The following is a 17,040-nucleotide window of genomic DNA, read 5'->3' as shown; positions in this document are numbered from 1 at the left end:
GCTCCTTCCTTTTACATGTCACCTACGATTCCTTCATGACTTCCTGAGTTTATGTCTCTTTAAGGACTCCTCTTAATGATGCTGAGGTACCGGGGAAAACTTTGTAGCACAAAAGATTAGAATAATATGGCATTTAAAGAGCATAGACTCTGGAACCTGTGTTTGAGTCTTGATTCTGCTGTGTAATTGCTATAATCCTGGATATGTACCCTTAAAGTAGAATAGGAATAATAACTATTAATACTCAATAGCATTGTTATGCAAATAAAATGGAATAGTAAGTACAAAGTACTTAATGATATTCCTGGCATGCAGTGAGCACTAGATGTAATTGTTAGCTATTGCTATTATTACTCTTTGGTTTAGTAGTCTTTGGGGTGAACATTAGGATATTTTGAATGCTTAGTAACTGGTGCCTCTGCTGCTGTTAGTATACCCTTAAGCAACGTGGGGACTATGGCGTAATAACAGTTCTCAGTATCTTCTGTTGAGTGTTTGTTTCTATGACATTCACAAAGGGAAAGTTGTTTCCCTAATACACCCTAGTATTTAAGTGGGGGACATCTGCGTTTAGTTTCTTTCTGTTTGCTTCTCTGTGTAAATCTCATGAAGTGTCCTAGTGGACAGTCAGTTCCTTAGCCTGTTTTTAGTTCACAGTAGGTTTAAATTGAAACAGGTAGATAGTGTTCCACCAGATAAAAGATATCTAAGAAATTTCACCTTGAACCTAGGTTTCTTGAAAAGACTTTAAAAGTTGGCTTTAGAAAAAGTGTAACTAAATTTTTTATTTATTTATTTTTTTTTAAGAATTCCTGCAGGGGAGAAATAAAGAGTGCATCACTGAAGGATTTATGTCTTGAAGACAAAAGACGCATTGCAAACTTAATTAAAGAATTGGCCAGGTGAGATAAAACCTTATATGAAATGACTTATTATACAAAAGACAATTCTGATTGAAAACAGAAAATTGCAAATATATTTTGATGACGTAATATCTATGATCTTATGGTAGCAAAGAGTTTTAGAAAAAAGACATTCTGTGATGCCAGAATCCCCCCAAAAAGGTTAAAAAACAAGCATCAAAAGCAAACTACTTTCCAATTTACATTTTCTTATTTACTTAACTTTCCAAATTTTTTGATGCAAAGATTTGTAGCAGTCCTCTATTAAGGGAAGTTTTGGAAACTACTGTTGAAGTAGGTTGATATTGTTGTAACCAGAGGCATAGCAGTTACCTTTGATTTTTCGTCAGCATCTGAAGAAAAAATATTTCACTTCCAAGACTGACTATTGTTGCCTTGCTAACTCCTAATGCTTTTCAATTAATGGATTTTGAATTTTAATAATGATATTTCTTAGCTCTTTGGGAGTACTATTCCAGTTTATTAATGATGTGTATGAGGCACATCTACTTTGTACATGTAATTTCTTTGTCAGATATACATCCCCAGTTTTGGGGGTCTTAAAAAGTACTTAATAAATGAAGGTATCTGTAGAGAAATGGATGAATATAAATTGTAAAAGTTAAATTTATAGAGAGACCATAAAAGTTGATAAAAGTTGATAAAATAGTACTACTTTTTGTCATTGAATTGCAAATAAAGATAACAATATTAGATATGTTTTGAACATATTTCGTGTTGAAGCCTTGACATAAAGTTTGTAGAGGCTTTTAAAAAGACTGAAGTTAAAAAATTACCTTACTCTAAATCATAGAATCATGGATATCAAAGATGACTATAAAGAAGTGATGTTTTGGAAGCCAGAATAAACGGTGTGAGAATTCAAAGTACATGCCTTAGTCTGAATTTGATATGCTACCTGAGATAAGTAGTGATCTCTTTCATTAGAATTTTTTGGCTGTCCTACTTTCTAAAGTAGTTTTCATTAACTTCAGTGTTCTTTTATTGGGAAAACATTTCATTGTTATCCTCAGTATTTGAAGATGATGTTCTTGTGAGGCTATTTAATACATAACAAGTCCTTTGATGAGGAGTTATTATATATGTTTTGATGGTATTGAAAAGCTATTGCTATTTGTTTGACTCTGTTTGTTAATGGTCCTAAGTTGCCATTATTGTCCTGCTGACCCATTTTGTTTGAGCTGCCAAGCTTGGAGAATACCTGAAATATTAGAGCATGTCATTTTGGTATTTAATAACCCTCTACTTCCTATAAAATATACTAGGTTTTCTTTTTTTGTAATTTATTTGTAGAAGGTCAGTGTGTTAATACAAGGCCAGTGTTAGTAAAAATCTGCTTATACTGCTAAAGAATCCCATTATTACTATATTTACTGTTAACATGCAAGTATATGGGAATAATGTGTTCTTGATTTCTTAAAATTTGCTGAGTTTCCTCTATTGGATATTTCAGTCTACTTTGTCTACTTTTGTCTACTCATACTTTGAAATTGTTTTCTTCGCTTTTTTGTTTTTTTATTTGTAAGACTGTTCGATTGACATGGGAATGTAGAGAACAGAATCTCATATAAAGCAGTGGCAACAAAACATTTCCAGTTTTTGTATTCTTTTCCCTCTGAATTTTCAATCTGGTTTGAAATAGTTAAATATACTTATGTCTCTTTTATCTTAAAAATGCTCCTTTCCTTATATATTTCCCCCTAGTCACTGCCTTCTTTGCATTACAAGACATAACCTTTTTTCTAGAAAGAATAGTCTATATTATTTTCTACTCTGTTGCATTTTATTTTTTTATCAAGCATACTTGCTTGCTTATCAATCTGTTTATTTATAAATATGTCAAAGTGCAAATTGCATGCAATAACATGAACCAATTTTAAGTGTAGATTTCAATGAGTTTTGACAAATGTAAGATATACAAGATTTCCTTTTCATGATATACAGCATTTATGTTACTCCAAATATTTCCTCTAGACCTTTTATAGTCTATTTTCCCTTTCTCCCCCATCCCAGTTAGTTTTCCCTTTCTCCCACATCCCAGGCAACCATTAATATCGTTTCCATTATTATAGTTTAGTTTTACATGTTCTGGTACACCACATAAATGGCCACACAGTATATACTCTTTTACTGTCTTTTTTCCCTCTACCTAATGGTTTGGATGGGGGGTGGTAAAATATACCTAGCGTAAAATTCACCATCATAACCGTTTTTAAGTGTACAGTTCAGTGGCATTAAGTACATTCACAGTGCTGTGCAACTATCTCTACCATCCATCTCCAGTACTTTATCATCACAAACTGAAACTGTACCCATTCAATAATACCTCCTCCTTCTCCTTTCCCTCTTGCCCCTAGTAATAACTTCTCTGTGTGTGTCTATAAATTTGAGTAATCTAGGTAACTCATGTAAGTGAAATCATACAATATTTGACCTCTGTGTCTGGCTTATTTTACAGTATAATGTTTTTAGTTGTTTTCAAGTTGTTGTGTATGAGTGTTCATTTTTTATTGTTGAATAGTATTTCATCATATGCCCATACTTTAATTTGTTTACCTCGTCATCTATTAATGGGCATTTGGGTTCTTTAGATTGTTGCCTTTTATGAATGAAGCTTTCATAAACATTCATGTACAAGTTTTTGCATGAACATAATTATTTTTCTTCAGTAAATACTCAATTATATGTTAAGTATGTCTATAACTTTGTAAGAAACTTCCAAACCGCTTCCCAACATGATTGTGCCAATTCACATTTCCACTAGCAACTTATGTGAGTTCCATTATTCTGTATACTCATCAACTCTTGGTATTGTCATTTTAAATTTTAGCCCTTCTAATGAATATAGTGGTTTCTTCTTGTAGAATTACTTACTGTTTCCCTGGTAACTAATGTGGTTATTGGTGTGATAATCACATTATAATAATGTAACTAATGTGTCATTCTTCCTTTGTGAAGTGTCTGTCAAATCTTTTTCCCCTTTTTTTCACCCATCATATTCTCTTCTTAATATTGAGGTATTAGAGTTCTTTATATGTTCTGTACATGAGTTGTCAAATACGCATTTTATTCTCAGTCTGCAGCTTCCTTTATAATTATCTTAATGTTTTCGATAAAATTTTGGATCTTGACAAAGTTCGATTTATCAATTTTTTCCTTTCGTGGTCCATGTTTTTAGTGCTCTGTGTATGAAATCCTGCCCATCACAAATTGCAAAGATTTTTTTTTTCTATGTTAGAAAAGACTTCCTGCAGAATTACGTTAGCCTCCTTGTCAAACTCAATTGAACATATATGCATGGTTTATTTCTGGACTTTCTGTTTCATTCACTGATGTATATGTCTATCCTTATGCCAACACTGCACTGACTTGATTAATTTTGTATTGTCTTAAAATCAGGTAAATCCTTTAGCTTTGTTCTTATTTTTGAAAATTGTTTTGACTTTGAGGTCCTTTGCATTTCATTGTAAATTTTAGAATCAGCTTGTCAATTTCTAACAGAAAATTGTTTCCTGGAGTTTTAGATGAAGTGTTTTGGACATACAGATCAATTTGAAGAAAACTAACATTATTGAGTCTTCCAATTCACAAAAAGTTATTTATTTAAATTTTCTTTAATTTTTCTAGGCAGTGATATGTAATTTTCAGGTTACAGGTTTTGTTATATGTATCCTAAAGTTTTTTTTATGGCTTTTATACTATTGTAAATGGTGTTATTTAAAATTTTATTATACATTCGATTTTCAATTTTTTGATTGCTCATTTGAAAAAATAGATTTTTTAACATATATTGACTTGGTATCCTTCAACCTTTTAAAATTTGCTTGTTACAGTCGCTTTTTGGTAGAATCCTTTGGATTTTGCGCATAAAAGATGTCATCTACAAATAAAAAGTTTTGCTTTTTTCCTTTCCAATCCATAGATGCTTTTTTTTTTTTTTGCCTTTTTGCATTGGTTAGTACTTCCAGTACAATGTTGAATGAAAGTGGTGAGTAGACATCTTTGCCTTTTCTTGTTCTTGATCTTAAAGCTTTCACTATTAGGTACAATGTAAGCTGTAGATTTTTTAATAGATGTTCTTTATCAAATTGAGAAAATTTAGTTTTGTTTCTAGTTATTGAGAGTTTTTATCTTTAGTCATAAATTGGAGTAGAATTTTGTCAATTTTTTTTATCTTTTATTGCTGAACATGTAATTTTTTTATTCCTTTTTTCCATTAATGAGGTAAACTACATTGATTGATTTTTGAATGTTTAATTTACCTTGTGTTCCTGGCTTAAGCCTCATTTGGTCATGTTTTGTTTATTTTTATTTTTACTCTGTTGAATTGATTACCTGTTATTTTGTTAAATATATTTGTATCATCAGAAATATTTGTAGTGTTCATGAAATGTATTACTATATTTTAATTTAATTTTTAAAATTACAGTGAGATATACATAAAATTTACTATTCTAACCAGTGTTTTAGTGTACAGTTCAGTAGTGGTAAGTGCATTCACATTGTTGTGCAACCAGTCTTCAGAACTTCTTCATCTGCTGTAAAACTCAATGTCCATTAAACAACTTCTCATTACTCCTCTTGAAATGGGCCATGGGTTAAGAAAAACAACCTAGGCCATGGGTTAAGAAAAACAACCTAGGCCATGGGTTAAGAAAAACAACACACCCAATGTTCCTGGAATTCAAACAGAAAAACAATTCCAGGAAAACCCCCCCAAGCGTACAAGCCCCAGCCAATCAGAGCGAGACACCTTGCTCAGGCCATGGCAAGCCCCAATCATCTCGCACCCTAAAGCTTTGTTTGAATTTCGCGCCTTGTTTGTATTTGTGGTGTTTTGCCTTTATAAGCGGCTTGTAACCAACGCTCGGGGTCCTTTGGCCATCTTTGTGCACGGGGGACCCTAGCGCGCTAGAAATAAAAGTGTCTCTCTGCTGTGATTTCGGTGTTGAGTGGTCCTTCGCGGCGACCCCTGCCCAGAGCGGGACTCTTTCGGGGGTTCCAACACTCTCACCAGCCCCTAGTAACCACTGTTCTACTTTGTATAGCCAGGAATTTTACCACATCATTTAAGTGAAAATAGTATGTATGTATTTTTAATGTGGTAAAATACACATGACATAAATTGATCATTAGTGACATTTAGTATACTTACAGTTTTGTACAACCATCGCCATTTTCTAGTTCTAGAACATTTTCCGTAATCCCAAAGGAAACTCTGTTCACCAGTTACTCCCCATTTTCCTATTCCCCTGTGACTCTGGCAGCTTCTAATCTGTTTTCTGTCTCTAAGGATTTGCTGACTCTGGTTATTCTCTCTAACTGGAATTACAGAATATGGGGCCTAATATGTCCAGCTTCTTTCTATTAGCATAATTTCAAGGTTGACTGAGTAACAGTTCGTTGTGTGGATATGCCACATTTTGTTTATCCATTTATACTTTGATGGTCATTTGGATTGTTTCCACCTTTTGGCTATTTAAACTACATGAATATTTGAATACAAGTTTTGTTTGAGAATGTGTTTCAGTTGTTTTGTATATACCCAGGAGCGGAATTGTTGAGTCTTATGGTAATTCCATGTTGAACTTTTTGAGGAAATGCCAAAGTATTTTTACAACAGCCAAACCATCTTACATTCCTATCAATGTGTGAGGATTCTAGTTTCTCCACATTCTTGCCACCATTTTTTGGATTATGGCCATCCTAGTAGATATGCAGTGGTATTGTGTGGTTTTGATTTACATTTCTGAGGTGGCTAATGATGCTGAAAAATCTTTTCATGTGCTTTTTGGCCATTTCTATATATCCTCTTTGAATAAATGTCTATTCAAATCTTTTGCCCACTTAAAAAAAATTGGGGGTGTTTTTCTTTGTTGTTATTGTAACTGGTTTTTTAGATATTCTGGATGATAGATCATTATCAGATGTATGATTTACAGATATTTCTCCCATTCTGTGGGTTGTCTGTTCATTTTCTCAGTGGTGTTCTTTGAAGTACAAAAGAAAAGTTAGAGAAATCTAAATTCTCTAACTTTTATTTTGTTGATAATTGCTTTTGGTATCATGTATAAGAAACTACTGCTAAATCAAAGGTCATGAAGATTTACCTTCATGTTTTCTTATAAGAATTTCAGGGTTTTAGATCCCATATGTAGAACTTCGGTCCATTTTGAGTTCATTTTTGTATATGGTGAGACATAGTGTTCCAACTTTATTCTATTACATGTGGAAATTCATTTGTTTCATCACCATTTATTTAAGAGACTATTCTTTTCCCATTTAATGGTATTGACATTCTTGTCAAAAATTGATTGACTAGAGGTGTACAAGTTTATTTCTGGACTCTCAGATCTATTACATTGATCTGCATATCTGTCCTTATGCCATTAATGGACTGTTTTAATTAGTATAGTATTGTAGTAAGCACTGAAATCAAGAAGTACAAGACCTCCAACTTTGTCCTTTTCAAGATTGTTTTGGCTATTCGGAATCCCCTACATTGTCATGTGAATTTTAAAATCAGCTTTTCCATTTCTGCAAAAAAGGCAGTTGGCAGTTTGATAGGATTGTGTTAAACCTGTCAATGTCACCTTAACAATATTCAGTCTTCCTGTCTGTGAGCATGGAATGTCTTCGATATTTAGGTCTTGTGTAATTTCTTTTAGCAGTGTTTATAGTTTTCAGTGCATAAGTTTTTTATCCTTTTGGTTAAATTTATTTGTAAGTATTTTATTCATTTTGATGCTTTTGTAAATGAGATGGTTTTCTTAATATCCTTTCAGATTGTTCATTGCTGATGCAGAGGAACACAAATGGCTATTGTGTGTTGATCTTATACTCTGAATCTTTACTGAATTTGTTTATTAGCAGTAATAGTCTTATTTATTTATTTATTGAGGATTCTCTAGGCTTTTCTAAATACAGTAGTCTCCCCTTATCGGTGAATATGTTCCAAGACCTTCAGTGGATGCCTGAAACTGCTGATAGTACCAAGTCCTATATATATTTTTTCCTATACTTACATACCTATAATAAAGTTTAATTTATGAGTTAGGCACAATAGGGGATTAACAACAATAACTAATAATCAAATAGATCAATAAGAACAATATGCCAACATCACTATTCTTGGGCTGTGGAGCCATTATTTACTAAAATAAGAGTTACTTAACCACAAGCACCATCATACCTCAATCTGATAACCGAGAGGGATACTACATGACTAACGCCTATGCACTGTGGATGTGCTGGCCAAAGGATGAATCATGTCCCAGGCAGGACTGAGTTGGGCTGCACCAGCATTCATTATTTCTCTTTCTTACCTTAGTGCTCTGCCTAGAATTTCTAGTACATGGATGAGTGGAATGGCAGAAGCAGGCATCTTTTTCCTGATCTAAGTGGGAAAGCTCTGTTTTTCATCAGTGGAATAACATGTTAGCTGTGGGTTTTTCCTTAAGTGCCCTTTACCATGTTAAGAAACTTTCATGCTTTTCGTAGTTTGAATGTTTTTTGTCATGAAAAGGTTTTAGATTTTGTCAAAAGCTTTTCTGCATCAATTGATGTGGTCATGTTTTTGTTTTTTGTTTTTCCTGCTGATATGCTGTATTACATTGATTAATTTTCTTGTGTTGAATCGTCCTTGTATTCCTGAGATAAACACCAATTGGTTATGTTATAAAATCATTTAATACGCTTTTGGATTTGGTTTCCTGGCATTTTGTTGGGGATTTTTGAATCTGTGTTCATGAAGGATATTGTCTGTAGTTTTCTTTTCTCATAACGTCTTTATCTGGCTTTGGCATCAGGTAATGCTGGCCTCATAACATGAATTAGAAAGTATTTCCTCACTTTATGTTTTTTTGGAAGAAATCGAGATGGATTGCTGTTAATTCTTTAAGTGTTTGGTAGAATTGATCAGTGAAGCCCTCTGGTCCCTGGATTGTCTTTGTTGGGAAGGTTCTGATTACTGAGTCAATCATTTTACTTGGTATAGGTCCATTCAGATGTTCTGTTTGTTCTTGACGCAGTTTTGGTTATTTAATTTTTTTTTAAGAAATTTGTCCATGTTATCTAGGTTATCTAATTTGTTGACATACACTTGTTCACAGTATTCTGTTATAATACTTTTTAATTTCTGTAAAGTTGGTAATAATGTCTCCACTTTTATTTCTAATTTTATTTGCATTATCTCTTATTTTCTTCATAAGCCTAGCTAAAAAATTGTCTGTTTTGTTGATATTTTCAAAGAACCAAGTTTTGTTTTTATATATTGTATTTTTTTTAGTTCTCTGTCTTTATTCTAATCTTTATTTTCTTCCTTTTGCTAGCTTTTTATTTAGTTTGCTTTTGGTTTCTAGTTCCTTAAGGGGTAAAGTTAAGTTACTGAATTGAGATCTCTTTTTTAATTTAAGGTAGGAATTTATAGCCATAAATTTTCCTCTGAGCACTGCTTTTGCTTCATCCCATAGTTTTGGTATGTTGTGTTTTTGTTTTCATTCATTTCAAGATACTTTCTAATTTTCCTTGTGATTTCTTCTTTGACCTATTGATTGTTTAAAAGTGTATTAATTTCCACATATTTGTGCATTTTTTTGTTTTTTCTTTTGTTATTGACTTAGAATTTTATTCTATTATGGTGGAAAAGGTACTTTGTATGTTTTCAGTTTTTTAAAACATATTGAGACTTGTTTTATGACCATATGACATATGGTTTATCCTGGAGAATGTTCTGTGTGCACTTGGGAATAATATGTATTTAGCTGTTACTTGGTCGAGTGTTCTGTATATGTCTTTTAGGTCTAGTTGGTTATAGTGTTGTTCAAGTCCTTTCTTGTTACAGGCCGAAAGAATGAGGGTTGTGATCAACTCAGTATGCCACTGGAGGCTATATGAGTAAACAGCAAACTGCTTCTCATAAATGCAGAATGATTCTTTTAAACAATCAGTAGGTCAAAGAAGAAATCACAAGGAAAATTAGAAAGTATCTTGAAATGCAGAATGTTGGCAAACTGACAAACTGCATCTGCCGCCCAGAAGGAATGCTAAGGGCAGTCACGACTGAGGCACAAGTGTTTCTTGTGATTAGGCAACTCTGAAGCCTGTTAGCAGTAACTTGAACCTGTGATTAATGAAGCAGCTGACCAATCGTTACCTCCTCTTCCCTGCCCTTGCTACCCAATAAATAGGAAGGGCTGTGGAACAGCTCAGGGGCTGCCTTTGCTCACTAGAAGCAGGGAGCTCTTTTTTTCCCCGGAACCTTCTTTAAAAGTTTCTTTGTTTTTTTGTTATCATTTCTATGTTCATCTCTTTGTTTAGTCTAGTAATGACAGTCTCAAGCAGTAACAGTAGTAACTGCTGTAATGACAGTCTCAAGCAGTAACCGTAGTAACTGCTGTAATGATGGTCTCAAACAGTAACAGTAGTAACTGCTGTAATGATGGTCTCAAACAGTAACAGTAAGAGCAGCTGTAATGAAGGTCCGGAATAGTAATTGTGGCAGTCTGCCACACTTTGTTATTCTTCTTCTGTCTAGATGTTCTATATTTTATTGAAAGTGTGTTATTGAATTCTCTATTATTCTAGAACTGTTTATCTTCAGCTATGTTAATATTTTCTTCATATATTTTGAGGTGCTGTTTGGTGTATATTTTTATAATTTTTGTATCTTCTTAAGGAATTGACTATCTCTGCCTATTATAGCATTCTTTGTTTTAAAGGCTATTTCTTTGATATTAATATAGCAAACTAAACTGTCTTTTGGTTAATATTTGCATGTTTGTTGTATGGAATAAATTTTTTCATCTTTTAACTTTCAACCTTTATGTCTTTCAATTTAAAGTGATTGTCTTCTGGGGAATACAAACCTGTAGTTAGATTATGATTTTTAAAGATCCTATAGTTAGATTAAGATTTTTAAAGATTTATCTCCACCTTTTATTTGTTGAGTATAACCCATTTACATTTAAAGTAATTACTTAGAAAGAATTACTATTTTGCATATGTGTATGAAAAGACATTTCTTTGTTTGTTCCTCAGTTACCCCAATAGTGCTGTCATTTGTTTGATTTTTTTCTAATGTGTCTTTTTGATTCCCTCTTCATTTCTTTTTCTATATATTTTTTAAGTTATTTTATTAGTGATAACCCTGGGGATTACAGTTAACACAGTAAATTTGTGACACTCTAATTTGAATTTTTACCAATTTAGCTTCAGTGGCGCATTAAAAACTCTGCCTTTACACTGCTGTATCTTCTATCCCATGTTGTTATTGTCATTAGTTACATTTTTATACATTGTGTGATTTTTTTTTTTTTGAGACAAAGTCTTGCTCTGTCACCCAGGTTGGAGGGCAGTGGCGCAATCCCAGCTCACTGCAACCTCTGCCTCCTGGGTTCAAGTGATTCTCCTGCCTCAGCCTCCCGGGTAGCTGTTACAGGCGCCTGCCACCAAGCCCAGCTAATTTTTTTGTATTTTTAGTAGAGACGGGGTTTCACCAGGTTAGCCAGACTGGTCTCGAACTCCTGACCTCAGGTGATCCACCCACCTCAGCTTCCCAAAGTACTGGGATTACAGGCGTTAGCCACCGTGCCTGGCCCACTGTGTGCTTTTTATGGGCTGAATTGTGTCCTCCCTAAATTCATATGTTGAAGTGTTAATCCTCAATATTTCAGAAGGTAATTGTGTTTGGAGACAGGTCCTTCAAAATGGTTATTAAGGTGATGTGAGATAATATGGGTGAGCCTTAAGCCAACATAACTGTTACCTGTGTAAGAAGAGTACATTAGAACCCAGACATGCATGTATGCAGTAGAAAGACTATGTGAGGACACAGCAAGAAGGCAGCCATCTGCCAGCCATCTGGGAGAGACTTCACAAGAAACTAATCCTGCTGATACCTTGATCTTGGACTTCTAACCTCCAGAAATGTGAGGAAATAAGTTTCAGTTGTTCAAGCTACTCAGTCTGTGGTCACACTTTGTATGGCAGCCCGAACGAATTAATATGGTGCTCATTAACTTGGATTGATGATTATTGTTTAAGTTGTCTTTTGAATCATATTCAAAATAAGAGAAGTTCCATATCAAAAATACAATACTACTGACTTTTGTATTTACTTATCTAGTTACCTTTACCAGTTTTCTTTATTTCTTTGAATGGCTGTGAGTTATTGTTTAATATTTGTTTATTTTAGCCTGAAGGACCCCTGTTAGCATTTCTTGTAGGACGGGTGTACTGATGATGAACCCACTCAGCTTTTGTTCCATTGGGAATATCTTAATTTTCCAATCCCCTCCCTTTTTTTTTAAATTTTGAGAGTTAAGTTCACGTAATGTTAAATCATTCATTTTAAGTACACAAGGCAGTGGCATTTAGTATATACACAGTGTTGTGCAACTACAATCTTTATCTAGTTTGAGAACATTTTCATCACTCCAAAAAAAATTCATATTCATTTAACAGTTACTATATTTATATCTCCTCCCTTCAACCCCTGGCAACCACTAGTTTACTGTTTCTATTGATTACCTATTCTTGATATTTTATATAAATGTAATTATATAGTGTGATCTTTTGTGTCTAGCTTCTTTCACAATGTTTTCAAGGTGAATCTGTGTTGTAATATGTAGCAGTACCTCATTTCTTTTTATGCTAAATCAGATTCTGTTGTAAAGTTTTACCACAATTTATTGATTTATTCATCTGTTGATAGCCTTTTTTGCTTGTTTTCACTTTTTGACTATTGTGTATAGTGCAGCTATGAATATTTATGTACAAGGATGTGTTTTGAGTACATTTTCAAATTCCTGTGGGTATATACCTAGGAATGGGATTGCTGGATTGCATGGTAATCTATGTTGAAGTTTGTGAAGAGCTGTGAAAATGTTTTCTGCAGCTGCAGAGTGTTTTAATATTCCTGCCATCAATGTACAAGGAGTCTGGTCTCTTCATATGCTTGCCAACACTTGTTATTTTCCATTTATTATATTAAATGATAGATTTAAATGATATAGTAGTTTTGATTTGTATTTCTTTAATGACTGTTTATGTTGAGGGTCTTTTCATGTGCTCGTTATCTATTTGTGTATCTCCCTTGAAGAAATGTCTGTTCAAGTCCTTTCTCCATTTTTAAATTGGATTGTTTGTTGTTGTTGAGTTGTAAGATTTCTTTATATGTTTGGTTACTAGACTTTTATCAGATTATATGGCTTACAGATATTTTCTGCCAATTCTTTTGAGTTTTCTTTTCAGTTTCTTAGTGGTGTCCTTGGAAGTACAAAAGTTTTAAATTTTGATTAAGTCTAAATTCTTAATTTTTTATTTTGTTGCTTGTGTTTCTAGTGTCAGATGTAAGAATCTGTTGCTAAATCTAAGGTTGTGAAGATTTACATCCCTGTGTTTTCTTCTGAGAGATTTATGGTTTTAACTGTTATATTTAAGTAGTTAATTCATTTTGAGTTAATTTTTATATACGATGTGATGGAGGCATCCACTGTCTTTCTTTTGCATGAAGATACCCAGTTGTCCCGGCTCTCCTTTCATTTTTGAAGGATAGTTTTTCCAGATATTGGATTCTTGGTTAACAGTTATTTTTTTTTCTTTTAGGATTTAAAATATATCATTCTGTTACCTTCTGGCCTTCATCATTTCTCATTAGGAATTGACTGTCTTACTGAAGATTCCTTGTGTATGATGAATCATTTCCCTCTTGTTGTTTTTAAGATTTTCTCTTGTCTGATTCTAGACAGTTTTATTGTAATATGTGTTGGTGCAGATTTCTTTGTTTATCCTCCTTGGAGTTTGTTGACATTTTTGGATGTGTAGTCATGTCTTTTATCTAATTTGGTAAGTTTTTTGGACATTATTTCTTCAGGTATGCCTTTTTGCCTGTTTCTTTCTTCTTCCTTTGTGACTTCCATTATATGCATGTTGATACCCTCGATGTCATTCCACAGCTCCATTAAACTCTCTTCACTTTTTCTTTCTACTGCTTAGATTGAATAATTTCAATTGTCCTACCTTCAAGTTTGCTGACTGTTCCTTGTGCTTTCTTTCTCACATCTGCTGTTGAACTCCTCTAGTCATTTTAAAATTTTGAGTATTATACTTTTCAGCTCGTGAATTTCTAGGTGGTTCCTTTTTATAGTTTTGTTCATCTTTACTGATATTCTCTATTTGTTCAGGTGTTGTTTTCCTGGTTTTCCTTAGTTTCTTGGTCATAGTTCTTTTAGTTCTTTGAGTATATTCAGGATAGTTGATTTCCAGTCTTTGCCTAATAAATCCAATATTAAGCTATCTTAATGTAGCTTTCTATTAACTTCTTGTTCTCCTATTAATGGGTAAAAAATTCTTATTTCTTTTTATGCCTTGTAGTTTTTATTGACAACTAGCATCTTGAATGTTATAATATGGTAATTGTGGAACTAGATTTCCTTCACCTTCCCAGAGTTTGCACTTGTTGCTTGTTGAGATTTGCTGTTTCCTGTTTGCTTAGTGACTTTTCCAGAGTATTTTTACAAAGACTTCCTTGTCATGTAGAGTCTCTGAGGTCTTTGTTTTGTTATGTCAATGTCAGCCAGTGACTTGACCTTGAACCACTGAAGCCAAAAAGAGAAAAACATACTCTCCCAATCATTTTAGATTGGCTCTAATCAGGTGTATTCCTTCAACAGTCAGCCAGTTAGTCTACAACTCTGCATTAGCCTCCAGCTACTGCTTGCACTGAGCCTAAAGATCAGCCAGAGGTGTGTACCTTTTCTAAGGTTTTTTCTGAGCATGCCTATGGCTATCAGTATATGCATTACACTCTGGATTCCCTGGTATATGTGGAAGTCACTCGAAGTCCTTATTTTACCAAATACCTTCTTTTTCATTCTTCTCTTTCCTAAGCTTTTTGGTCCATCTACTTGCCCCACCTGCTGTCTTGTGCCAGGTATGTGTGAGTAGTATATGTCTTTAAATGATTTTGACAGACAGTGCTTGGAAATCTGCTCTAGCCTGAAGGAGCTGACACAAAAGCAAGCGTCTCTTCCAATCTGTCAGGTCAAAATAAATAACCACAAATATTTGATAACAAGGTCCATATTGTCCCATTAGTACCAGCAATCCTCACCAAGATTGAGCCATCATCCTGGCGGCCACCATTGATCTGGGGAATGGGGGATGAATGGTAGGTGGACAAGTGAAAACACCATGCCATACTTTTACCAAAATTTCCCAGTCTCTTTCCTCATTAAGAGCTCCCATGGTTACTATGAGTTTTGATTAGTTTTCAGAGTTCTGAAAAAGTTGATTTGGTTAGTTTTCGCCAGCTTAACAGTCACTTCAGTGGAGAGAGAAATTTTTGGAACTCCCTACTCTGCTATGTTTTCCGATGTTACCCTTCCATGGTGGTGGTTTTAAATACTTTGGGATTTTCCAGAAAATTTTTTTAGAAATTTGTTTCTAATTTAATTATTTTATGGTCAGAGACTATTCTTTATATGATTTTGGCCTTTCTATATTTATTGAAACTTGTTTTATAGTGCTAGGCTATGACCAATTTTGAAAAATGTTTCATGTGCTTTTGAAAATAATGTTTGTTCTATCATTGTTTATAGTGGTCTATGGTTGCCAATTAGGTCAAGTTGAGTGATAGTTTTATTCAAGTTTTCATTATTTATAGTGATTTTCTTTCTCTTTATATATGGTATTCATATTACCAAAAAAGGAATGCCGTTATCTCCAGCTACACTTGTAGATTTGTCTGTTTCTCCTTTCATTTTTGTCGGTTTTGCTTCAATTATATTGAACTTGTAATAATAGATTAATGCACTTTGACAATTATTATATTTTCCTGATAGACTATTTTATCATCATATGCCCCCCTTTATCCCTGCTAATATTAGTGGTCCTGTAGTCTGCTTTTTCTGATATTAATATATCCATGGCAGCTTTTTTTTTTAAATTAGCATTTGCATGGTATACTTTATTTTTTTCTTTAAGCATTTTATCTTGAAATAATTTTAGACTTACAGATGAGTAACAGATAGTTCAGAGAGTTCCCATTTAGCTTTCATTCAGCTTTCCCTAGTATCTACAGCTCATATAGCTATAGTATATTTATTAAAACTAAGAAGTTAACACTGGTATAGTACTGTTAATTAGCCTGTCAACTTTGTTTGGGTTTTCCTGGTTTTTAACCCTTAACCTATTTCCATTCCAGGATCCAATTCAGTATGCCACATTGCATTTAGTTGTCATATCTTCTTAATCTTCCCCATTATATATAGCTTTCCTTATTTTTCATGACCTTGACACTTTTGAAAAATACTGGTCAGTTTTTTTGTAGACTGCTCCTTAATTTGGAATTTGATATCTTCTAGGACTAGACTGGGTTTTTGGGAAGAATTCCACAGAGGTGAAGTTCCCTTTCTATCACACATGATGCATCATCAGCATATGATACCAGCATGACCTAGTATGCTTGATTAACACATGTTTTCTCTTAATACTTTTAGTAAGTATTTTATGGTTGCCTTTTTTTACACTTAAATCTCTGATCCATTTGTAATTTTTCCTAGTGAATGGATTTAATTTTTTTATGTGACTTTCCAAGAATTCTAGTACCACTTATTAAATTTTTCATTTTTTCCCCTTGGATTGAGATGCAGTCTTTTTTTGTACATACAACTTCATGAGCAATTAAATCTATGTTTTTATAATATGTTCCATAAGCAATTGAATCTTTTGTATGTTTATAATTCTATCCATTTGCATGCCAGTATTGAGCTGTTTTTATTATATCTTAATATTTGTGTGTATCTTTATACTCCTCCCCACCTTCATTGTTCATTTTAACAAGTGCAGTTTCCTCTCTATTCTTGTTTCAATATGTCTCTTTTATTTTTTAATTTTCTTTCATCACCTGAAGAGTTCTGATGAGAAAAATTCTGCTCTTTATTATTCTTGTCTTTTTTTTTAACAGGAGTGGAATGTATTCTTCTATCTTTACTGTCCATTTTTTTTTTTACAAGAGTTGAATTTATTCTTCTATCCCTAACTTTTTATAATAGATATGTAACTCATTGATTTTCATTTCCTTTTTTCTTTTTTAATGTATGCTTATAAAACTGTA

At 33.3% G+C, this 17,040-nt stretch overlaps 1 protein-coding gene across 2 annotated transcripts in view; it reads left to right on the top strand.

Annotated features, from left to right (window-relative positions):
• KIAA1328 (KIAA1328 ortholog) overlaps nucleotides 1-17,040 on the top strand; it is a 404,498-nt gene that overhangs the window by 14,467 nt on the left and 372,991 nt on the right. Inside the window, exon 4 of one of the 2 annotated variants that reach the window (XM_011943646.1) lies at nucleotides 808-902. The exons of the other annotated variant lie outside the window; for it this stretch is intronic. Within the exon in view, the coding sequence (XP_011799036.1) occupies nucleotides 808-902 (95 nt within the window). The remainder of the gene's footprint in view (nucleotides 1-807; nucleotides 903-17,040) is intronic. 2 annotated transcript variants of the gene reach the window in all.

Source organism: Colobus angolensis, unplaced genomic scaffold, assembly GCF_000951035.1.
Source record: "Colobus angolensis palliatus isolate OR3802 unplaced genomic scaffold, Cang.pa_1.0 Scaffold220, whole genome shotgun sequence".
Lineage (NCBI taxonomy): Eukaryota > Metazoa > Chordata > Mammalia > Primates > Cercopithecidae > Colobus > Colobus angolensis.
This window is presented reverse-complemented; position numbering and strand designations above follow the sequence as displayed.